Source organism: Poecilia latipinna, unplaced genomic scaffold, assembly GCF_001443285.1.
Source record: "Poecilia latipinna isolate Pla-1442-1.1 unplaced genomic scaffold, P_latipinna-1.0 Scaffold2793, whole genome shotgun sequence".
In the NCBI taxonomy this organism is placed as follows: domain Eukaryota; kingdom Metazoa; phylum Chordata; class Actinopteri; order Cyprinodontiformes; family Poeciliidae; genus Poecilia; species Poecilia latipinna.
Window position 1 is genome coordinate 39,447 of NW_015115409.1, and position 25,407 is coordinate 64,853.

A 25,407-nucleotide genomic window follows, 5' to 3' on the forward strand; every position below is an offset into this window, starting at 1 on the left:
ATAAAAGGTTATTTTGTAAAAATAAATAAATAAAAATTAATAATAATAAATAAAAATACTACGTGAAAGACAACGCACATAAACATAATACACATAAGATAGGTAGTAAATACATAGCACATCCCACTCCCTTCGAATGAAATTCTGCATAAAAGAATTAAACTTTTTATTGTTGTGCTTTTGGTTCAGAGTATGAATAACTTGACATGAATATTGCTATTCATGTCAAGATGTGGATTGTCAGTGCAGCCGAAATTTAAAAAAAAATTCACCGTAAAAGTAGTAATATTGAGTAGTTTGATTTTCAGTAAAGAGTTGCTTCACTGATACAATATTGTTCTCAACACAATTGATTATTTTTATTGTTCCACGTGTTTTTGTCCCCACCATCACCATCACAAGATGTGGAAGCTTATGGCTTAAATTAGCTAAATTGAGCAATTTCTGAAATTTAACATTAGCTCTAATGACATATTTATGACGGCATTAGTTATTGCAAAAAAAATAAATAAATAAATAAAAAAAAAGGTATAAACTTTCATCAAAAACACTCCTAAAATTTTAGATTAATATCAAAAATTGACGAGGAAAAATGTGGAGTTTCTGAAGCCGGAAATTTTCTAGAAAAAAACTTAAATTTTGAGATTATTCATATTTTCTAGAAGGACAAAAAGGAATTTGAGTTTCACAAGTAGAAAAATAGCCATAAAAAAGAAACTTTACAAATTTCAGATTAATCTAAAAATTTCTAGAAAAAAATACTGGAAAGTTTCAAATTTTGGAGATCAAAAATGTCTGATTTTTTCTGGGAACTTTATTTTAGCAGAAATGTTCTTTTATACATCCACCTTGATCACCAGTTTATCGTTTCAGAATTACCTTAACACAGAACTACAGTCTGAAAATTTTATTTGTAATATTTTAAAGAGTTTATCAAATTATTAGTTATACATAAAAAATAAGAAAAACTAAATTTTACTCCCTCTTCAATATATAATAAAAAGAATGCAAGTCATCAGCTTTTGTTTGTCATTTATTGCTCATATAAACGCTCTCTAAACAATTTTTTTGGTAAAAATAAAATAAATCTATCAATAATAATCATAAATAAAATTATCACAATGACGTTCACATGAAATTATATTGCACGATTCCAAGTCTTAACAAGAATCACAGAACACAAGTGTTGTTGCTCAGGCTTTGTGTAGGAATGTTCAGAGGTCAGAGTGCCGAGACTTTTCCTGGGGAACAGAAGATCCGGACTCCGTCATCGGTCCGGTCTGCGTTTTTCTTTTCCTTTTTTTTTCCTTTTACTTTTTTTTTTCAGATCACTTCTTGCCATGTCCAAACATTAAGATTTCCACTTCAACTTATGAGATTTACACCAGAACATTTTGTTTTTTAGTATCGATTTGGAATGTCTGTGTCTCCAGAAAACAACTAAAGAAACATAAAAATAAACAAACAAACAAAAAAAAACATGTTACATAATCTCACAAATTAAAACTTGTTCTTTAGTGAACGTGGCTCTCTATTACAGATACAACTAGTGTCCTCGTTGAACAAAATGAAGTGCCAGCCCCTCGTTTCAGGCTGCTGTGAGCTCGGTTTGCCGTCATTTCACAGCCTTCACCCCACAACACCTCATTTCCTGTCTCTCGCTTGGCACTCGGTGATTGGTCAGCTACAGAAAGGGCGAGGAACAGACGCTGCCGGTGGAGACCCTCCAAGTCCCCCGTCCGCTTGGTGATCCAGGGATGTTCTGTGTTTGTGCTCAGCTGTTCTCGGCTGCTGCTCTCAGCTCAGGACACAGCTCCTTCAGCAGCATTTCCATCAACACCTGACACAGAAACGCACACCGAGTCGTTACACATAGCCCTTTAGCTCTGGATAATAAAAATACCTGAATCTGGTTTGACGCTTCGCCTGTCCATCTTACATAGATGAGATGTTTGTTGGCATTGGCTTCCTGCAGGGCGTTGAAGATCTTGATGATTCCGAAGCGAGCGTTCTGCTGGCCGACAAGGTTTGCTAGTGCATCTGATCGAAACAAAAACACATACATATCTGTCCATATGTGTAATGAGTAAACGACAAATTACTGAACACAAAATCTCGCAAAAGTTTTCATACTCCTAGAATTAGGCCCAGAAAACGTGCTAAGCCTGGTGTTTGGGCGTTAGGGCAGTCATTCATCCAGCGGTCCGTCGTGTTTTTAAGTTAAAAAATGTTTAAAGTTGACAGGAAATTTGAAACTTGATATTTATGAGTTATCAAAAGCTTGGAAGATTAATACCTGGTCACCAACTATAAAGTCTTTAAACATTTTAAAAAGATTTTAAAAAATAAGTAATGATTAGCCTGGTGGGGGCACCAGTAAAGCCTGGTGGCCCGCCAGGCTTGTAATGCACTGGGGGAAAACCTGGAGTGCACTAGTTAAAAAACAAAAAAAACAAAGAAAAATACAGATGTTCCAATAATTAAATCTTCAAAAATCTAAAGTTTGATGAATCAATAAAACTGATTTATCGCCCAGCTCTACCTCGGACTTCACCAGACTTTCTCATGTTCCAAACACAATGATGTTGTGATAAACTAAGAGAAAGAAGTGTTTGATTGTGAGGCGTAACAAATCAGTTTAATAATAATAATGAAATTCATCTTTAATCTTGCAGTTGTGAATAAATTAGTGATGGTTTTCCATACTAGACATCAACAGATTCGTGTGAAGTCAGCAGCTGAAATGTGAGCAGTCAAAGCGGTACACAGGAAGTTTCCAGACGCTGCTACCTGGAATGTTGTCCAGGAGTTTCTGCTGAGCCCGCTCCTTGGTTTCGCTGCGTTCTGAGTCGGTCCGGACCTTGGCGTGAGGCGCCAGCTTCCCGTTAGGCCAGAAGGTGTCCCTGAACACACTGATGTAGCACACCAGCATCTGCTCACAGAAGATCCAGTTTACAGTGTCCCGGATCTGTCTGAGGGAAGGAATGTGTCACGTTAGCGCTCATCACACACATACGAAAACCCAGATAGAATCCCACGAAAAAAAGCCGGTATTTACTTGTTGATAGTTCGTCCAAATGTAACCTGGACTAGTGCAATTAGAGTCTTCCTCACCCACTTAAACACTGAGCAGGAAAACGAGACACAAAAGCAGTTAGATGAATCCACTCAGACGTAATTTCAGGTCATGATTCTGTTAGCGTTAGCAGCTCACTTCCTCTGAGTTCGAAGATTTCCCCGATCAGCATGAAGCAGGGCTCAGCTAGGGCATTTCTGCGCCCGTCCGCCTCATCGCCGTAGTCCGACAAGTCGCTGTCATCGTCCCCGTCCTCCTGCAGACAACCAATCACAGCCGTGACACACAGGGTGAAGCTAAGCATCTCAAGTTCTCATCCGACCTGATGGGAAGAGTGGGAAGCCGGCGTCTACCTCAGTGTGGGAGAAGAAATCTCCAGGTAACCTCTCCAGAAAGGAGGCCAAAGAGAAGGAGGACTTCTTCTGAACAGACATCACCTAAACACAGAGCAGCACAGGAAGCCACGGTTTGAAAAACAACAAAAACGTGTGTTTTTGATTTCAATTTGGACAAAGAGACCATGTTACTTTGAGGTACTCTGGAGACGGGCTGAGGAAGGCGTAGAGTGCCTCCGACTGGCACAGTCGTTCATCCGTCAACAACCGCTGCAACAGAAAACACCAGAGTTATCATCAGCAGAGGTTCAGTGGTTTAGATTCAACATTATGAGACCATTTTCAACTAAAGTAATAATCATCACAAACTTTAATTTCTAACATCATTTAACATTTTAAATATCCAAAACAAATAAACAAAACAGCAAAAATTCAAATGGATTATGAATTCTCTGTAACCAAACCTGCATTTCAGAATATTTATAGTTCATCTAAAGACAGGGAAGACGGGTAAAAGGGGCAGTCCAACTTTTGTAAAAACTAAAATAAAAAGAAAAGAAAAGGTGCAAACAACAGCTTACTGGGTGTCAAATGGTTGCTGGACTTATCAAAATGGCGGCTTTTCAGCGATACTAAAGGGGAGCATCACTTTGATGATTGTTATCACGCGATTAATTGTTTTATTGTTTGTTGTGACCTGAAAACTATCACTAAATGGTGTTTAAGAATTCTTTTAGTTTTAGCGAATTGAAACAAGAAACAACAAAACAATTGATTTCATATTATTATATTAATGTTAAAATATTTTTCAACACTAAGAACTACCGATGATGTTCTACTTAGAATTAAGGAAACGAGATCATGTTATAAATTTTCTGTTATTTATGTGCAAATAAGGCTAACACATTGGATTAATCGGATTAATCATGACAAACTGATTATTGAAATAATAATTAACAAATTCAATAAACAAGAAATCGTTAACTGGAGTACATAGACTCAATTTACTGAAAGAACAACATAGATGCAAATTTAGCTTCACATTGTTCAAATTCTGTAAGAAAGAAAATCACCCATTAAGCATATTTTGCCATCCAGTTATTAATCAGTTAATCAATAAAAACAGATGGATCAGAAGTACACTGCCTGGCTGATCAGCTTTTCACATGGTGGTGTTGGAAATATTATTTTAGTCACAGATGAATCCTTTGCTACAAATAATCAAGTGCTTACTAAAGGAATGCTGCTGATGCATTTTTGACAAAAAAAAATGTTTGTTTTATTATTTAAAAAAGGAAATTATTTGAAAATTAAATGATTTTAATTTTTAATGCATTTCAGTGGTTAAATGGAAAAAGCAGAATGGCACACTTGTTTTCATCCAATTAATCATCAGATTAGAAATAATAATAAAAAAAAAAACCCATCAGATTAGTCGTCAGATGAATCGCTTATTAACATAACCGTTAGGAACTGTCCTAATGTTGATGCCCACTTTAAACACACACACACACACACACACACACACACACACACACACACACACAGCTTTACCTGGAGGAAGGCATTGAGCTGAGTCTTACTCTTCTCCAGGAACTTCTGGTCGATGGATTTGAAGGGAAGTTTACTGAGCGACGGCAACTGGAGTTTCTTCAGACATGGAAAACACTGAGGAGGCGAAATGAAAAATGATTATTGTGTTTATAACAACCGGATAATATGAGCCTTTAAAATATGACTGTAATTAGTATAGACTATTAAGAATATTGATAATGGCTTAATGCATTTTCATGTCTGCATAACTTCTCATAACAAATTTGTTTTAACAGAACTCCTCAGTGAGAGTCAGACAAGACCTCATCACAAATGCAACGCAAAATAATGTGGTAGTGAAAGAATATGAGCCTGATATTTATCTGGTTTTCACAAAACAGTACTGATTTCCAAATCAATTACAGTGCAACGGAAATTATTGGAGAAAAAAGAAAAAGAAGAAGTGTAGCAGCTGCACCTCGGTGAGTTTGCGGTGCAACATCTGGAACTCAGTGAGTTTCCTCTGGACGCTCCAGCAGCTGTTGGCCGTCTCCTCTCCTTCCGTCAGGCTAACACACACGGTGTAGCAAGCTACGGTCTCGCCGCCTTCTTCTGCCGCCTGGAACCGTAAAAAAAAAAAAAAAGTCGTGGTTCAGAGGGACTCCATGACATGTTGGCCGCGTTCTGTTTGAGTGGTGAGGAAAGTGGGCGCGGTTACCTCGGCAGTGGTGATGCTGGCCCTCCAGTGGCCCAGGTTCTCACACCACCAGTCGGTCCTGGTGATGTGCTGCTGCAGCTCACTGTGCTCCTTCTCCATGGTGCCGATCTCTTCTTTTAGTTTGCTCACGATCTGCAGTGCAGAAACACACAGAGACAACCTTCAAGAGTAGGGAAAAAATAAAAGTAAATATCTGTTGTCAGAATACTTGATTGAAATTAAAATCTCAGATTTTTTTTTCCACTTCTGATCCGGTTTTAATCGAATTCTTTTTCTCGCTCTTTTTTAAAAAGAGAAATTGCAAATGACAGAAAGTATTTTCTAAAAGTGGCTTTTATTTCCGTCATCCCTTCTGTGAGCTGTACGATGGCAGCGACGAGGGCCAGGCAAAAGAACTTCTGTTTAATTTGGAGAATATAGTTCTAATATTAGCAGAGAAAAAAAAAACAATTATACCAGAAGAACACCTTTTAAAGAGGAAAAGTCATTTTAACGACAAAAAATATATATATTACAACTTTATTATCATATAATTTTGACTCTGTCACTTGATCTTATTCTCATAATTAAAAATGGAAAAGGAAAAAAAAAAAACTTATATTTTGCCGTAGATTTGATCTGAATTCAAACTCCAAATAAAGAGATGCTTTAAAACAAGATGGCAGCCTTAAGCGTGCTGACATCACTCTAAATTATGGAAACACAAGAAGAGTATGGGTAGAAAAAAGAAAAAGAAAAATCCAGATTTTCAAAAAATTAATTCTTCAAAAACCAAAGATTTGACTCATGGGTCAACTCTATTAATCGTCCAGCTGCAGGTAGATGGAAACCTGAAGAGCTAAGACAGTTTGCTTCTCATCTGCTACCTTCTTGTCTGGTTTCGGGGCGTTCTGGATTGAGCCCAGCGCCTGCCGCTTGTACTCCAGTTTGTCATACAGCTGCCGTAGTTTAGTAGCAGCGTAGCTAGCTTGCTCATTGATTCCTTTAGTTCCCTCGTCGCATACTTCCTCCCCTGCATCCAGACCCTGGCACTGCACACAGAGGGACACGGAAACAACATGAGGACAGCTCACACACACAAAGAAGCCAATCTCGTACAGTAAAATCCATGTGATGCAGACGCATCTTTGTTTCTGTGTGTGTGCGTGAGTGTATCTGACCCCGTTGCCTTTCTCCTCTGGGCTGCACTGTGATTGGCTGTTGGACTCGTCTCGTCTGATCAGCCGCTCGTAGAGGTCAGACACCAGAAAGGACGGGTAGTAGCGCTCCCTCATGGTCTCGGCCACCTGGAGAACATTTCAATATGTTTTATTCTTGCTGCAAGAACTGCTCATAAAGCTCCAACCGGAGCAGACATTTTGGGAAAAAAAAAAAAAAAAAAGCTAAAGAAGTTCTTCTACCCCACACCAGACCGAAGGATTATTAAGCTAAACTAAAATGCGCTAATGTAGCGTCCATTTAGCGTACACCTCATCATTTATAGCAAAAAAACAAACAAAAAAAAAAACACAAAATACTTCAAACAGCTACAGCTTCAACAGTATTTCAACAGCTACTTATTGATGTTGGCTCATCAATAAGTTGGCTCAGACCAACATCAATAAGTAAACCTGATATGGTTGATTATTTTTCCAATTAGTCAATTAATAATGGAACAGAAAAAATTGCTTTTTTTGAACCAGGTGAAGCTAAAACTGAGTCACTTGAGAAGTTCTGGGTCAAACATTTTTCACTTTTTTTTCATCTTAAATGTAAAAAATCTTTTGTACAGTTTTGGCTCAGTTACATCTGTGAGTGTATCATTTACTCAGCAAATGGCCTCTTTTGAGTCTTTATTCTCAACCTGGTGATTGATCTCTTACAAAATTAGTTGACGGTTATTTCAATAATCGATTCTTCATGATTAATCGTCTACGTCTTAAATCCCATCGTACCTGCTCCTGCAGTCTGACGAACACCTCGGTCCCTCTGTTCCCCACCAGACTCTGCTGGATCTCCTTCAGGAGAAATTTCTCCACTTGAATCTCTTTGCTCTCCACAAAGAACTTCTGGTAGATTTCTCCCACGATTTGGGGCACTTCACTCTGCCAAAACAAACAGAAACCAGTTCACAAAGGCTTGGCGTCGCCTTCACACGTTGCACATCAACATCTCTGGATTTTCATGTAAACAGAAAATTCAGAGATTCTCCTAAAAGCAAATATTTACATAAATGTTAACAGAAGAAGCACCTGGTATTAGTTCAGTCATGTTTTTTATCTGCCAACTATAAAATCTTTAGCTTATTTAACTGTACAAAATCTATCTGGATTTCTTTACAGAATCATATTTCTCAACCTTAGCTAAGATGGAAGTTATTTCATTAGGTGTAAATTTCCCTGCACTCTTTTTTTACTTTTAGTTTGGAGCAGCTGGGTTGAACTCTGATGAATGAGTGTCCTGAATACCTTATTGGCAGTTTTCAGCATTTCCACCAGTTCCCAGAAGCTTATCAGAGTTCTCTTATCAATCCTCTCCATGTACGCTCGAAAGTGTTCTCTGTAGCCCGGGTAACACAAAATATCATCAAAGTGGAGGATCTGAAAGGAGGGACAGCACACAATGAGACCAAAAGCACTTTAACGTCCAACGACTTGAACAGAACGGCTTCGGTTTTCAGAACTAAAACGCTCCCTCCGGCGTTCCCATGCCTCTGACCTTCTGGCTCTGCGGTTCATCGCCGTCATCGGCTCCTCCTTCCTCGCTGTTCTCGTAGTTGGGTCCACCGAACATGCGGATGCGTTTCTCGCACTGTTTCTTGGCGACGGTCAGCTGGTTGATGTAGCGCTTCATGTCCCTGGCCCTCAGCAGGTCCGCCTTCATGGCTGCCGACTCTTTGCCTTTGCGCTCTGAATGAGGGAGACGAAGAGGAAGGTCAGGAAGTTACTGAGAGCGGTGATAAGATTAAACCACAGAACTAAAATAATCCCAATGCATGGAAAAGCTGGGACTGTAAAAAAAAAATATATATATATATATATTTATTTAGTCAGCATGAAGATGATATTATTTATTGTCCATATCTTTACATTATATTTGATTAAAAAGGTATTTGAAACTAAGCAGAGTAGTTCTGCTGACTAGCAGAAAATAGTGTGAACAACTGGTTTATTACTGAGGCATCAGAGTTTCAAAAGAACGAATGTGGGATCCCACCAGGTTGTGTGTTTGGTCCCAATATATCTCTATATATTCTTAAATATATAAACTTTTTTTATTATTATTTATTTCCAGTTGACAAACTTCTGTCTTGGCTTTATAATTATTATAAACGGCATCATCTATAATATGAATAAAAACTGTTTCATAGATACAGTTAGAAAGGCAAATGAAAGTTTTAAGACGGATTCTCTATTCCTCATTGGAAACTTCATAATGAATTAATAAAGAGGAAAAATATGCAAAAGTACTGCAATATTAAATAACACAGAGTCTTTAAGAAACAACAGGATATCATATTTTTTTACCATTTTCTATCATGTGTGACTAGTTCAGTCGCAATAAGCAACAATAATTTCCATCCATTTGTATAATTTATTGACAAAAGTAATCAGACTGGTGCATCGGTATCAACCAGCCCCTTTCTTTGAACGTCAATTTTATTACAGAGATTTCATAATTCATTTTACTTTAAGGTTTTTGTTGTTTTGCTGATTTATTTTGAATATTTAAAATGTCTTCCAGTTCCACTTTAACATTAAAATGTAATCTTTATTGATCTTTCAGAATGTGCTCTTGCCATATTATATTGCTTGAAAATGGTCTCAAAACAACATTATGGTTTATCGCAATAACTTCTGGGACAATTTATCGTCCAGCAAAATTTGTTTCACCACAGGCCTGTATATGACCAATATCTGCCATACAAACAGAAAGCAAAAAGAATCTTAAACAAACTGACTCAGAACAACATATCAATGTTTATTGACATGTTATGTCATTGAATATGCGTAAACTAAAAGATTAAAAATGACTTCAGTAACATAAAACAAGTAGGAAAACACTGTTACATACTGTCCTGTAGTCGTGGTTTTCCCTAACAACAGTGAACATACATGTATTTATATTTATTTGTATTATCTGCAGGGATTGGGACTCCCAAACATCCCTGAATAAGCAGAAACTATTAGATTGTTTGTCTGGAATTGGGGCGTCTAAGGAAAACTGGAAAATAACAAAACCCTCATGTGCAGCATCTACTAAGAGAAAACTAAACTGTAAAGTCCCCTAAAAGAAATCAAGCTAGCTCAGTTTAGTAGGAACAATGATGCATCGGTCTAACAAGCCAAACTGCTTGGTAAATTTTGGGAACATGATGAATACGCCCCGTTCTACACACTGTTCCCTCGGCTTCAAAGAACAGAGGCGAAGCAGCAGACTGTGCAGAGGCAAACCAATTACTGCCGTCACATTCTGTCGATTCCCTTTTACCTTTTTGCTTCTTGAGCTGAGGCAAGCTGCTGATGGTGGTGGCGTGGATAATTTCTACCACTATCTGATACCTGGGATGGAGATGGAGAGATCAGAAAACGGGAAAAGACAAAATAAAACATCATTACGAGGATTCTTTACCTGACAAAACGCCATGAGTCAGTGTGTCACCATTATTTCCTCCACTAATGACCCACATGTAACAATATCATGTCTAACCCCCCTTTGTAAATCTGCCACACTGCTTTAGAGACGAGCTCTGTTCCCATGGAAACCCCCACAGCAGCAGCAGGAGCACAAAAAATATTAGTGATTAAGCCGTCTGTTATTGAGTTTATACAGACAGAGTGGTGCATTCAAAGAGCGTTGGTGCAGGTACAGAACATTCTGCGTTTAATGAGGCCGTGTGTGTGTGTGTGTGTGTGTGTGTGTGTGTGTGTGTGTGTGTGTGTGTGTGTGTGTGTGTGTGAGCAGCTGCTGGCGTGCCTGAGTTGTTTGAGGAAATTGACATCAGTGGAAGTTGATATCAGCTTGATGAAGTCTTCGTAAGAGGCAGCGTAGGTGTAGGCCTTCTTCTGCTGCTCGGCCTGCTGCTCCCTCTGCTCCAGCTGAGACAGCAGCATCCTGTTGATGGAGTCCGGGTCGCTCAGCACCTCCACCAGAGGCTTTAACACTGCAGCAGCAAGCAACACAACACACAATCACAATTCAGCGCCGGGAAGAGAAGGAAAAAGAAAAAGAACAAAACCCGTCTGCTGGGGTTAATCACAGGTTGTAAAAGAGGGGAAAGACGTGGTGATATGTGACTATATTAGTTCTAAAAGCAGATCGGGTGCTGTAGGATTTTTTTCTTTTTAGCTGCTGCTGGCTAAAACAGCAGAGTTTTATGGGTCATTTTCTCTCATTTCTACATCACACATTCAACAACAGTACCTCCAGGGTGGACATCCCGTTAGAAAAGCTTTTCTTCTTTTGTTTAGTTGGACTTGGAATCAAGGTCAACAAAATGTAAAGGCCAGGCTAAGTTTTCTTTGTTTTTGTTTGTTTTTAATGAGTATAAAATTATGAAGTTACGATGCTACAATAATAGTAATAAGATAATAAAAATCACATGGCAGAGTTGAAATAATACCAGAATAAAGTTAGCAGAATAGTCATTTTATCCAAACTCCAACATGCCAAATTAAAAATTATCCAAGCTTTTTTCCCTAATTAAAACAAATTTTTTTTCTCTCATAATTTTAAAATATTCTCCTGGTAAAATTGGACTGTATTCTCATAGTTAGTCAAAAATTCTCGTAGCTTGGGCCCAAAACTCTGTCGATCAACCACCAGAAGCAAAGATTGAAGTAAAAGCCACTTTTTGAAAATATTTTCTGTCATTTGTAAATTTCTTTTTTCTCAGAAAACAAAGCAAAGGGATTTTTTTTAAATATTTTTTAAACCGAAAATTGGATTTGGTAGTAAAAAAAAAAAAAAAAAAAAAAGATTTTATTTTTAAGCCACATTGCCCAGCTCTTATGGAAAGTGAGTCGGTTTCATTTCCTCGTTTTTCTGATTCAGATAAAAAGATCAGATTCAAAAAAATAAAACAAAGCTTGTAGAGACGTAGAAAGACGTCAGCACCTTTGGTCGTTATAACTTCTGTGAGGCAGCAGCGGAGCGTGTGAGACTTGGCGTCCTTCTGAGGCAGCAGACACAGCAGCAGGATTCTCGCAACGCAACGCAGGAAGGCCATCTCCGAGTCGGGACAGACCAGGCAGGGATGGAGAGGAAATGGACGAGCAGCTTCCTCTGATCTTTGTACACACACACACACACAAAGTAAATATAGAAAACAGATTAGGGTGAGGGATAGTGTTACATGCACCGTCGTATTCATTTGGATACGACGGCATAAACTTTATCATATAAACTTTAATGGTTTCTAAAGCTAAATTTAGCAGTTTGAGCTCCATCATCTGTTGAGGTTTGACGCTCGTGGTGAGTGCATGTTTACTTCTGAAACACAGACGCATTTTTCAGTCCGAGCTTCATGTCAGACCTGCTCAAACAGGGTGAGGTTGCTATGACGCATCCAACGCAGAGCTGTTCTTATTACATTTTTCCTAAACTTGACATATCAAGACACGCCGCCGCCACTGCTCTCGTATTCGCCAACCCATCAACGACCGACGTCACTGTTGCGAGGTGGAATCATGAGCTTCGCCAGACGTGCCAGGATAATAAAAGCAGATAAAGCGTGAAGCACCGCTCCGTCTGTCCCCTCGGTCGTCTTTTGTGCATATCGCTGGGGGGGATGTGAGTTTTTAATGTCATTTACGCTGCATCAGATTGATGGGATTTCACTCCGTCAGGATGCGTGAAATTACAGGGGGAAGGTGGGGACAGCAACTCAAAAGACAGCACTTTTGAGTTGCTGTCTTTGACAAAGCAACTGATGGTATGACACCAACAAGGAGTCATAACGTCAGAATGAAAAAGGCCGATAGCCAGCACTAAAATTAATTAGTGTTCTTGCCGTTTCAATTTGTAGGGGTGAACCAATTACAGTTTTCTGGCCAATCACTGACACCGATTTCAAAGGATGCTGATTTCCACCCCCCCACCCCCACCACCATCTGAAAAGTTGCGAAATACAGCAACCTTTGCGAAGGTACAAAAAATTGCTTTTACATATAAGTAACTCCCTAAAATTAAGAAAATCTGGGGCGATTTACTTATCGTACAATTTCTGATAAATGTCTTATAAGAATTTTGATTTATCTTTGTCACAATAAATTCCAATTCAAGATTAAAACCTGATAAAATAGTCTGTTTTACTAATTTCTTGACTGTTTTTTCAATTAAAGTATCAATAAATATCAATACTATTTATAATGTGTGTGCAGTTTAGTGGCAGTCACAGCCAGATAGTTTCCTAATAAAGTAGTAATAAACGGTTCTTATTGGAACTTTTATTGTTATCGCAATGATACCGCAAAATATCGTGATAAAATTTTAAGTTCACTACATGTAGTTATCCACTACAACTACATGCAAATAACAAACCAGACGCGTTTCCGTCAAGGTTTGTTTTTATGCACGTTTTGAAATATTGCATGTGAAATACCAACATTCTGAAAAAATAAAAATACGAATACCGTAAATACCGTAAATACCAAATAAATTCTGACGTAACCAACTGTCCACATTCACTGGTGGGTCTGTCAACAAAACTTTTGAAAAGAATAAAATTTAAAAATTCTACATCTTGTTGTTCTTTTTGTTTTTTGTTTACAGCCATGTGGAGTGCTTAGCATGGTCAATTCGCTCCAGACGCACGCGTAACTTGCATTCTCATTTTTGCGACATTTTCAAAGCTCGCTCGAAACTTGTCCAACGACTGGACAGAAACGTGGCCGAGTGCGTACCTTCCAGACGCGGCCCTGAGGTCGGTGAAGTGGGAGTGAAGGATGCGGACGCTGTCGTAGCACACCACGTTGACGACGTCTATGTCTGCGAGTCTGGATCGCAACTGGCCAATCATCTGCCACCAGTCCTCCAGCAGCATGGAGTACAGCTGGCCCTCATCGTGACTCAGGGAGACGTACCAGGACAGGATGTAGTCTCTGTAGGCCAAGTCGAACACTGGAGAGGAGACGGAGATAGAAAGAGGATTCCGATGCAGGTTGGCTTTGTTTAGGAGAGATAAGAAGACGAACGGTTCAGTTAAATGGAGTTTAATTTGCCAGCCCTGGTGCCTGATTTCTTTTTTTTTTGGTAACTAAACCACGAATTAGACAGCTGCAGAGTTAGTCCAACAGGTTTCATTTCCTCAAAGGCCAGGTGCATCAGAGGCAGCGAGGTGTAAAAAAAAAAAAAAAAAAGGGACAGGTTATTTTATCACAGCGATGACTCATAGAAGCAGAGACTGATGTGACTAACTGCAGGAGGAAACCAGATGAGCAGGACACAACCGTGTTCGGCTCATTTGGAACATACGCTCACGTGATGCCAATCTGAAAATACACAGGATGTCTCATTATCGCAATCTATTATAAGCGCCAATTAGAATTAATGAGGAATATCAAAAGCAGACTTTGGTGATTCTGAGGGCTCTTATGTTCCCATTTCACCACCTTGCTCTTTTTCAGTCTTAGCTAATGGTGAAGTCGTTTTGGAAAACATGGAGAGAGTCACTGGTCTGATCAATATAGCCAAAGTGGACTTTGTTATCTGAGCACCCAAGATATGCAGAGAAAACAAATACAAAGATCGAGTCCCAGGACAGGACGAATGTAGAGGAGAAATAATGAAAAGGAAAAAAAAACACATTCGTGACAAGGCTTTCTTCACAGTTTAGAGGAAGTTCGGGGTTGTGCTGTCGACAGTGTGATGTCACCTCTGCTTCTAGTGTAAATATTATAATTAGATTAAAACATAATAATACTAATAATATCTTTAACCCCTGAAAGCCTGGATGGATATCCAATTGTACAAAAAAATGGTTACTTGTGTTTTTGTTGTCAATTATCTTTTAAATAACTTAGAGATGATAAATTTCAACATTGTTCCTACAATTCTTTCAATTGTAAGAATACAATTGAATACTGTAATTGCCCAGCTCAATTACAGCTGGGCAATTTGGCTTAAAAATAAAATATGTGTTTCTCCCCCCCCCATACTAAATTCAATTTCCAATCTTAGTTGTTTTTTTAGCCTTACAAATGACAGAAAATATATATTTTTTTAAAAAAGGGTTTTGTTAATTTTTTTCTGTGAGTTAACCTGAATTCAAAGTTGACATAAATAGAAGCTGTAAAATGCACTGATCGTATCATATTGTAGTTCTTGGGTGAATTAGCATCACTCTGGAAACCCAAGAAGTGAATAGGTGAGAAAGAAAATTATCCAAATTTTCCAAAAGTTCCATTTTCAAAACAGAATATTGAATTAATTGATTTAAAAAATCAATTATTGCAAGATTACATTGGTGCAATCCTAGCCAGTTTGTTGATGCATAAAATCAGTGCTATAAATTGAATTTCAACATACACTTCTGAACACACTTCATCGTACGGTGGTTCCAAAATCATTTTTACTACTTTGAACATTATTTGTGTCCACGATTTCCTGATTCAACCAGAAGGCATGTTGTACCCTTGGACTGGACAGAAACTCAGACCGAGTCATCAGATCACTGAGAGCAGAAGTCGACTGAATCCAAAGTCATCAACCTACTCCACCTGCCAGTCACAGTGGAGCATGTACAAATCCCCTTCTTCTACTGTGTAGGCGTTTGTTAACTCAGTACAAATCCTGGAGCCATCTGCTGCTTGGCAGGCGCACACACACACACACACACACACACACACAGCTCCTCTCATTGTGTAGATGTGTGGTTGTGCAAATGCTTGTGCGTCTCCTTCACCAGGCCTTTTACTGGTGCAACAGTGGGTCACTGAGGAGCAGTGATGAGTGGTAGCAGCACAGCACCATCACTAAGCTTTCTTATTGGGTTTAAAAAAAATAAATAAATAAAAATTTTTACTAACAGAATGTTTTTGTGATGAAAGATGCTGGAAACGACACACAAGCCTCCATGGAAATGACACAGCCTTCTTACAATCAGTACATTTTCACCCTGAAGTTCCATAAACTCACAATTCTCTAGAGCAAAGAAACAAACGAGTAATGGACCGAGTCTTTGACTGTACAAAATAAAGAAAGTTCCCCAGAAATAAAAATCTATGCAGGAAACTTTAATTAACACATTAGAAAAGCATTTGCTCCACTGTGGTCTAAAGAGCAAATTGAAATGTTTTAAATCTCTGACCAGCTAATCCTTTTGCATTTCCTCCTAATTTGCTCTACGTGGCACAAAAAGATTCTAATCTCTGTATCAAGTCTCTCTCAGAGAAATGTGTCGGGAAATGAGCTGGTAACCAGATTCAGACATTTTTAAGCTCGACTGGTGATGGCTTTTCACTCGCTGATTGGAAACATAATAAACCTCAGTTACTAAATTTCAGGATTAGTAAGATGTTTCAGATTTCACTCAGAGGAATCTGAGACATTTAAGAATTTACTGAAAGGCAAGCTGCATTTTCTAGAGACATGTTTGTGGTTCAATCAGGCTGCCAACAGCGAGCAAGAATTGTACTTTGAAGAGATAAGAAGGCTGAATAGAGTACAAAAAAATATATATTTGAGCGTAAATCCTCTGTGAAGACTCATAATAGATCTGAAAATAGTGGTAAAATGTTATTGATGTTCTTAATTTCAATAATTATAGGTGTATCCTGACATAGGGTTTCAAAACCTCATATTTAAGACTTTTTAAGACCACTATGAATGAAATTTAAGACTTGTGTCATAACAGAAATGAACAAACTTTGTCAAGACAACCGGCAAAAAATTTGCACTTACTCATGACAGTCACAAAGAACAATCATGGGTAGTTCTTTGCAACTTCCCCTGCTAGCTAGCAAAGGTATATTAGCACTAGTTAGCGGTAGCATCAGTGGTCTCGTGTCACAAAGCGCAACGAAGATGTCCTTTTTTTTGCCTGACAGAAAAGTCCCCAGGAGGGGACAAAAATAAAATAAAATATTAATAAAGACAAAATGTAAGACTTGGGAAAAGCATATTTACTTTTTTAATGGATTTAAGACATTTTAAGGCCTTTACATTAGAAACCAACCCATATATACATGAATTTAAGATTTGTTAAGGATGTGTGGACACATTGTGCCTGGATTATTAAAAATACACAGTTTGATATTCTACATTTACAGCGCGTAAAGAGAAATCCGAAACATCTGAATTCAGTATTGACAAAGCAAAGCTTCACAAAAACTGGAAAAATCACTGCTCAACCCCAGGCAGGACGTTTTCACCCAAAAAACAGTAAAACTTGTACGGCTCGCTCACGTTTTTTATACGTCAAAGCATCTCTGATGAATTACCTTCTTTCAGGGCTTTGTCCACGTTGTGTGACACCACCACTCTTCTGCTCAGGACGGACTCCTGAGCAGGCACCGAAAACCGACCCTGAGGGACAACCAGAGCACCAGGTCACTTCATTTTCAACCTCGCATTCGGGAAAGCAGGAGTGATTAGCAGTTAGCATTTTAATACAACTAAAAGAGAACTGTATCCCTGATAAGCAATCTGTCAGAGCTGACGCAACATGTCAACAAGACAGATGTCTGCGCCAATCTCCCTCCATCGTCAATAAGTCATCGGCACACAGCAGAAAATAACACGGCTGAAAGACAGGCCAGCAGCCAGCTGCAAACGCAGCATTGTTTTTCTGAAGGGATGGGCAGTCATTTACTTTGTGCACAGTGGAAATTAAGCAAGATGGCATGAATGCATTAATTATAGATCAAGATTTTTTTTAATGCAAGAACAAAGAGAAAACATGAGAAGATAGAAATACAGAGTGAGATTAGAATAAAACTAAGAGCATGCAAATAACATAATAAAGGGGGTTGGTGTAGATGGAGATTATCAGATTTAAATTATTACAAATTAGAATGGAAAAAATTTAGGAACAACAAAATGTAGTCATCGTTTAGTAACAGGGTTACTTTGTCTTTAATTTTGTAGTAAACAAGTCAACATCTATCCACTGATATTTTGCTCTGAAACAGACCAAATCTGATTTTAATTCATTTATTCAACTTTTGAAAATGTGCAGCAGGTGTTTCAAAGAGACAGAAACTTAACCCTGTTCTTATTGCTGAAGATGGACTGAATCTAATATATTGTCTGAAAATTGTTGTTGAGCTCGAAATAGTTTGAATAATGTATGCCTTTCTTTTAAAGTTGTGCAAAAATCTCTTTGCCACAATTTTTTTTTATTATTCACTTGTTTAATTTAAATGACTGTACGTTTAGTTTATTGTTGAACTACATACACACAGATAGACAGATAGATCAATATATAGTTTTAAATTTTAGCATTTGCAGAAGAAAATGTTTTAGTCTTTACAATTTTGACCCATGTCATTGGTAAAAATGATCGATATATGTTTAATTCTTAAGCTACAAACTAAACATGTTTATTTTGTTTGTTTCTTATCTGGGTAGGAGGGAACCAGTCATGTAAGCACCGCTACTGGCTAAGTGTTTTATTTTTTTCTCCATTCTTAGATGTACTAAAATGTGTTCTCTATGAACATATTTATATACATACATGTTATTCGAAAGAGTAATCTTCCTACCATCAGCCTGTTGAAGAACTCCAGACGAGCAGCTGACTGCCTCCTGTTTCGGTCAAAGCAGCTGACTTTCAGAGGGCTCTTCCTGACCAGCAGCACGAAGCTCCCGGCCAGGAAGCACAGTAAGGCGAATGAGACGTAGATGAAGAGCTTCAGCAGGACAGAGGTGAGAGTCAGGCCTCCCCAGGCCAGCTGAAACGCAACAGCCGCCACCACGCCCAGGCAGAAAGCCGGGACGACCCGGAAAGAGGAGCCGCCGGTGGAGTCGGGACTGGCAGACATGGGCTCCTCTTCTCCTCCAGAGCTGCTGCTACTGCGGCGGCTGCTGCTCCCTCCAGCCAGCGGCGTAGTGGTAGTTGAGGGGGTGGGCATGCTGCGACCTCACCATCCATATATCTGTCACTGCTTGTTAGGCTGCAACTCCGCAAGTGCCAGCGGCAGGTGTAGGGTGTGCACTCCGGTATTCCATCGACTACAGCACTGTCTCCAAGAAGAGGCATCCCCGCTCTGACATCTCCTCCTCGAGCCGCGCCGCTATGTCTTCCCCGCTGCTAGCATCGGGCCACCCGGTGGCAACAGGCACTGAGCTCCGCCTGCGACAACACTCCAGACAGGAAACGCACCGCGCTTGTCTAAGGTTTTGGTAGCAGTCTCCCGGAGAACAGACAGAAAGACCCAGGGTGATGAGATGATGGATGGAGTGATAAAAGCCGTCACCTTGGAGACAAAGAGGCGGAAGGGAAGCTGAGCGACTGCTAACTAAACTGAACTAGAAAGAAATTTACCTGAAAAATAACAATGGAGGGCAATATTGTTGCTCTTACATATACAAAAAAAAAGGTGTGCAATTGACTAGCAAACACAATGACGGAAGATAGCCTACTAGCTTGCTCGCTTAGTAATCAGTTCAACATCAGCTAAGGTTAGCTTACTCACCTCGCGCTGAAGAGTTTCCGACAAGAACCTTACAATCCTGTTTTCCGAACAGCTATACCAAGTCGTTTCAACGGGCTGAGCAAGCTTATAAGCATTACCACTATTTCGTCAAGGGCCGCCAGACAAAAACAAGTAACTGTTATTCTCCTTAAACCTCCAGCTGACTGACAATCTCTCTCAACGTGAAGCGGTGTCAGCCAATGAGCGTTGGCGTTAAACGCTGACGTCTCGCCCGTTTTTAACCTCCGTACGGTTTGAAAGGGCGGGGAGTTCAAGCCTGAACACAGCAACCTATTCACTGGCAGAAGCGCGGCCCAGTAAAACGGCTTCCCGTATCATTTAATCAAGCGTACCAAAAGATAAAGGCTCGTGGCTTGCTTGTGTGACGACAGATTCTTGTCTCAGACAGCCGTTCACAACAAAGGCGCCATTCAGCGTCAACAGCAGTTAATATTTTCACACTGAGCGATGGTACATCATATTTCAGCTATATCTAGATTAGATCTTAACATGGATATTACTTTCTTAGAATATTTAAAGTGTTTTATTGAGCAAAAAGAACTGCACTTCCTTTTTATGAACAGGCTGGAAGACATGCATGTGTAAAAAAATAAATAAATAAAGGTCACTGATTTAGGAGTATTAGGTCTGCATTTCCAGATATTCACAAGTACATTCTTCCTTTCTGGAATAAACATTCTGAATATCCTATTAAATCTATCTGTGCAGAATAATCTGCCATATTGGGCATGGACATACACACAGTCCTTTTGTGCATGACATTATGTTTGATTTTAGACGTTTAAAATGAAAAACTTTTACTTTAAATCTAGACTATGTAGTAATTTAGACTACAAAAGTGCTATATTAGTATGGTAATTAGAGATAGGAGGTGAGTTTTATTATGTTACACAGCATAATCGGACATGAGTAAAAGTTGTTTTATTGTATTTTGCATATTCTATTCTAGTTATTTATACCCTAGGAGTAATTACAAACATCCACGTCTATAGACCAACCCAAGATAAGATTTGCTTCCTAGAAGCAACAACAAACTACAAGATGGATTTAGAAATAAGTTGAAAATAACTGGAAATCAGATGGACTTATGCTTATGTTTCACTTTGGAATCTGTCCCCTGCTAATGTGATCACAAAGTCACATGTTACACTACTGGAACATGGACCACATTAAATTCTCCATAGCCTAGCAATGCGTTGTTTCAAGTTGTGAAACGAATCAAAAGTAAGACAACGTACCACCCTGTACTTCAATAAAAGCAATGGATTTATTTGCAAGCACATTTGATGATTAATTTTGAATCAGCACAATGCTTGACAGGGTAGTTTTGAAAGGTCATGTCACTCCATTGTTCAGATAAAATACACGTGTTCAGTCAGTTGCAGCTGTGTGATAATATGTCAATAACATGTCAATCCAATGTTTCATGACTTCTCAATAACGCTGACATCAGACTTCCTCTTATGCCTTCAAACCAGACAGCTGGATGCAACTTCCTCTTACAACATTCAAGTCTGTAGAACTGACTAAAACTTTCACACGTTCTCAATTTTGTTCCTTTGTTTGCTCCGTATTGTGTATGCAACTCAGCTTTGCCCCGACACAAAACAGGATTCTTATATATTATGAGGAGATGGTCAATGCAGTTGTAAGTACTACAAAGATATGGGTGATTGCAAAGTATTTTTGTTCCATTTGTTCATCATTTGTCAAAGCAAGCATAACCTAGGAAGGTGGCTTGAGAGAAACTGCCACCTGGTCATTAGTGAGATGGGTTTTGTGGTCTACAGGTCGCAGCTTCATGATGCTGGTCTTCAGCGAGTACCACCACCCTCTCCAAGGATACCAGACCACACCGTCATCCGTGGAAGCACTGTAGTGTCCGTTGGGATAGTACACGCCATTGAGATTGGCCGAGTGGCATCTACGGAAAATACCAGTCGAACAGAGAATGTATTTGTTAATGTCACTGGAAGACATAAATGTGGATTTTTGTTTGGGCTCGTACTTATTGAACCACCAGCCCCCTTTGTCTTCCTGAGCGCAGTTCCCCTTGTAGTTGTCATTGTCCTGGTCGTAGGTGCTGAATTTCATGCCCTGGTGACTGGCCCATTTGACCTCAGGAACCTGATAGCTTCCAGTCAAAGCATCTCCAGCGGTACCAACATAGTCTCCAAAGGAAAGGCGGTAGTGCTCCTACTTACGGAAATAAAAAATAACGACTTGCATGAGGTTAAAGACAGAGTTCGGGATGGTTTTTTAAATGAATAACGTTAATAACTCTTGACTCTTAGTATTTTCACACTGAATAAATCTAATTTAGTTGCCAACATCCAGAGATCCAAGATTGAAATGGATTTCTTTTACTTCCAGTCTTTAAAACTTTGTATTGTCAACGAAAACCTTTAAGATGTCACATTTGAGGTAGGTGTGTATTTCTACAAAAGTCAATGTTTCTTTTAAACAGGACACTCAGGTAGGAAGCAATGCACCAATAATGATCCTGCTGTGTAAAATGTACTGCATACCTGACCTTAAATTTTTTTGCGTATTCTTTCCCAGTCACACTGACAGATCATAGTTAGAGCACCAACTTCTACCTTTATTTCTTGTGGGAAAAAAGGTAGGTTATTCTCTGTAAATAACCTTCCAATGCAATTGTGACAATGGTTACGACTAGATAGAATGAGCTTTGCATAAATCCACTATGATGTTTCTTAAAGTTGGAGTTTTAAGAAGCATCTTAAAATTCCAATTAAGAAACAAACTATCTATCTAACTAGCTAATCTAATATTTTTACTTGTTTTTACAGATTTCCTGCTGCGATAGGGTTGAAATTAAGATATAATGTTACTTAATATGTTTTTCTTTAAAGACATATTTCCTTTTAATCTTCAAACAACTACACAGTGCTACACATAATGTATTCCATCAACTTTTAGGACTTGGACCTTTTCATTTGCTACTTGGAAGTTCTTGTACTCAGCATAGCGCTGGTGGCCATCAAAGTCTTCCAAGTTGATCTTCACTGAATAATTCCCTGCAAAAGAAGGAGCCACAAGGAAAAGGATAAGTTTATGCAGCATACAATGTGACCTGTAGAAATGTAAGCGCTGTTGTGCTGATATATCAATGTCCTGGTGTTGGAATACCAGCAAGACCACCAGAGGTAGACACCAGCAACCCTGCGAGAATTTTGTGGCCATCGATGAGAAAGTGGCTGAGCAGATGACATTTCTGGACAACACAAGTGTTCTCCAAAGCACTAATAGTTGTTATTTTTGACCACTTGATGGCAGCAGACAAACAAAGGCTACAGAAAAGGCTACACATGGCTTTTTCCACAAAGTGGACACTTAAAACAGCATTTGCATGTGTTAGTTTTTAGTCTACAAAGCAAAACAGTACTAACCTTGTGTTGTGAGAAAATGCATGTTGTCATTTCCAAGCCAAAATTCTGCATTCAGGTCTCCAAAACCGTCTTTATACTCTATCCATGACCTGATGGATTGATAGTTGAGGAGATTCTTATTTTTTTTACACAGATAGTTGAGTTTGTACCAATGCCTATGATACAGCATGCTGCAGACACACCTGTTAAATGCCTCTGTGCCATTGACCCGTCTCTGCAGGACAGTCCATCCTCCTCCTTCAGTCATATCACAGTAGACTTTGACCGCTGAAGGGCTTCCGCTAGGCCTGATCCGATACAGACCGCTGGATTGGAATCCAGAACTATAGACCTGGGAGCAGTCTGACACACAGATTTACACAAGTCCGTTTATCCAACAGACGGCATGATCAAATACAGTTTCAGCATGGTTTTCACAGGGCTTCCTGAGGGTGCGAGGCAGTGGGCGCTGACCTGCATGCTGGGTGTCCTGGACCTGGTCAGCTCCAGCATCATTGCTGTTGCCCTGTTGGGTCATCAGCTGTAAGCTGCGTAGGAGGAGCTCCTGTTTCTGAAGCTGTCTCTTCAAAAGCTGCTCCTGCTGCCGCAACTGAGCCAGCTCCCCGCCGCAGCCGTCTGACGCCTACACAGACACATACACACATATGTGTCGTCCCTGAGATGTTCACATCTATTCCCTTCCATTATCTCATTTGGTTTCAAATATGCCTGTTGGAAAGCAAAATGTAGAAAATATGTAGAAAATAAAACACACTGAAATTATGTAGCCTTTAAAATAGACGACTAAGTCTGCAGAAATGTCAGCTTTTGTAAGAAATATATAAAAATGTCACTGTGTCGTGACAGTACAGTATGAGGCAGGTAATCCTGTGCCTTGTCCCAGTACTATCAGAAGCAACCAGTCAGAGCCAGGAGGCAGGTCTTAGCGCTGTCAATCATGCCCATGTATGTGCTTCCTTCCCCTACACATGCCTTCCTCTTGCAGTCTGCTATACAGTACAGCTTCTCTTCATCAGCGGAGCCTCTCGTGAATGCTAAGGCTAGCTAGCATGGCCTCTGATAATGGCGGATAAACGGATTTTGGGTAACAGTGAGTTTTGTTTCTCTTCCATTAGCATTTTTAGGAGCACATTCATGAGGTTGATTGACAGCATTAAGACACACCTCCTGGTTCTGATTGGTTGTTTCTGTCGGGACGGTGTTTTTTTCCAGACGGCAATAGCAGCACATGGGAGAAGATGATTATCTGTTTCATATTACATTGCCACATCATTATACGACATTGTAATAGTTTGAACCAATATGCAAAAAACATACTTTTTCCATAAACGTTGTATACATGCAGCTTTGAAAATGTGGAAATTTTGGGACAAATTTTCAATCTCATGTTTCTGTAAGGCTTTGACACACTGATGCCAAGTTTAGCTCCCGTTTCTTGGAAAACAATAATTTATGAAGCCATAAAAATAGCACTCTTATTATTTGTTTCTCTCATGTGAAACAGTGTATTACTATCATACAACAATAGTCAAAATAATGACAGAGTAGACATGTTAATGCTTTTGAGTTGATAGAGAAGCTAGGCTACCTATTAGTGATTACCTCAGTTAGAAGCACCAAACCCAAAACGGGTCTCCGTCTTTATATATATTTTAGAAAATGTGAAGTTCTATGTTAACTCTGAGTTAATATAGAGAGAATAAATTAAAAACTAAAAGAAAAACTGTAATATGTTCAGCCTTCCTGTTATTATCTGAAGGTCTGGCTATCTTTTACAGCCTGAATAAGCAGCCAAAATGTCTGTGGTAGACACACCATGAAATACAATACCTTTCAGCTGTAAGTGAAGTGAGAACAGATGAACAGATCCTTTTTGGCTGCATTGTGACAAAATATGAAACATTCAAGGGGTACATAGATTTTAAAAAGCACAGTTACAGAACACCCCAGAACAGCATTCTGATTATTCAAAGTATTCACCTTGACAAACGGGGTGCAAGCTGCCAGCATCATCAGTCCTGTTAGCAGGGCCATGGTGGGGCCTCTCTTACTCCTCTTGTTGAAAAATTGCAGCACAACCAAGAAAGAAGTCAGTAAAGCAGACTGATTCTTCAAACAGTTTGGGCTCATCTGTTTGATTCTTGTCTTGGAGAATGGAAAAATCTTCCTACAGCTGAGTCAAAACAAAGGAGGAGCACCTGGAGAAATGCCTGATTTTCCACGGTGATAAAATACACCAAATGTTCAGGCACGGCTCAGAACAGATGTGCCCAGAACCTGTCAAGACCAACTTCACGTTAAAAAACAAGTTTCTAATATTAAACTTGTTGTTAAAAACAAACTTAGTGTTGCTTGGTAGCAGTCGTACCGTGAATCTTTGATTCTTCCTGGCCAACGCACCGTGGCTCCCATCTACCCCATCCTCTGTGAGTGTCGTTGAGAGACTTGAGTGGTCATCGTCTTTCTGATTAGCAGCTTTGTGCCATTTGAAATAATGGTTTGGAGTGGCTAAATGCAACTGAAGGTCAGCGTTTGTAGGAGGATAGAGGACAGAAGGAGGCAATTTTCCTCCATTATTTGGTTGCATAATTGTTCTGTGACTGATTGCAGTGAGACAGCCTCGTTTTATAAATACGGTGCGGAAAAGAAGCATTTAATACGCTGCCAATCATATCAAATGAAAAGGTAATCTTTT

The 25,407-nt window shown here is 39.3% G+C and overlaps 2 protein-coding genes across 2 annotated transcripts; both read right to left on the reverse strand.

Moving 5' to 3' along the window:
- Nucleotides 1-1,018: 1,018 nt before the first annotated feature.
- Nucleotides 1,019-19,489, reverse strand: snx25 (sorting nexin 25). Its single transcript, XM_015021485.1, has 22 exons — nt 19,279-19,489; nt 18,346-19,059; nt 17,083-17,167; nt 13,546-13,762; nt 11,759-11,931; nt 10,619-10,805; nt 10,133-10,203; nt 8,360-8,550; nt 8,110-8,241; nt 7,597-7,746; nt 6,823-6,948; nt 6,529-6,693; nt 5,663-5,794; nt 5,423-5,563; nt 4,966-5,079; nt 3,604-3,681; nt 3,430-3,513; nt 3,215-3,332; nt 3,059-3,125; nt 2,791-2,972; nt 1,940-2,040; nt 1,019-1,840 (listed from the first exon to the last, which is right to left on the reverse strand). Exons 2-22 carry the CDS (start codon nt 18,712-18,714, stop codon nt 1,775-1,777), a joined length of 2,949 nt encoding a protein of 982 aa, XP_014876971.1. The 5' UTR covers nt 18,715-19,059; nt 19,279-19,489; the 3' UTR covers nt 1,019-1,774.
- A 1,053-nt stretch (nt 19,490-20,542) lies between these two features.
- fgl1 (fibrinogen-like 1) lies at nt 20,543-24,877 on the reverse strand. The gene is made up of 7 exons (XM_015021486.1): nt 24,693-24,877; nt 23,166-23,334; nt 22,895-23,054; nt 22,713-22,801; nt 22,252-22,340; nt 21,308-21,495; nt 20,543-21,223 (listed from the first exon to the last, which is right to left on the reverse strand). Exons 1-7 carry the CDS (start codon nt 24,840-24,842, stop codon nt 21,025-21,027), a joined length of 1,044 nt encoding a protein of 347 aa, XP_014876972.1. The 5' UTR covers nt 24,843-24,877; the 3' UTR covers nt 20,543-21,024.
- Nucleotides 24,878-25,407: the final 530 nt, after the last annotated feature.

Excerpts from the sequence above, each read along its gene's own strand:
- snx25 (XM_015021485.1), bottom strand. The coding sequence starts at position 18,714 with ATGCCCACCCCCTCAACTACCACTACGCCGCTGGCTGGAGGGAGCAGC. Across the intron at positions 3,682-4,965 it reads AGCTCAATGCCTTCCTCCAG|CGGTTGTTGACGGATGAACG; the intron begins GTAAAGCTGTGT and ends TTTCTGTTGCAG. Across the intron at positions 1,841-1,939 it reads CCAACAAACATCTCATCTAT|GTGTTGATGGAAATGCTGCT; the intron begins GTAAGATGGACA and ends TTTCTGTGTCAG.
- fgl1 (XM_015021486.1), bottom strand. The coding sequence starts at position 24,842 with ATGAGCCCAAACTGTTTGAAGAATCAGTCTGCTTTACTGACTTCTTTC. Across the intron at positions 22,802-22,894 it reads GGCACAGAGGCATTTAACAG|GTCATGGATAGAGTATAAAG; the intron begins GTGTGTCTGCAG and ends TCAATCCATCAG. Across the intron at positions 22,341-22,712 it reads GCATTTTCTCACAACACAAG|GGAATTATTCAGTGAAGATC; the intron begins GTTAGTACTGTT and ends CTTCTTTTGCAG.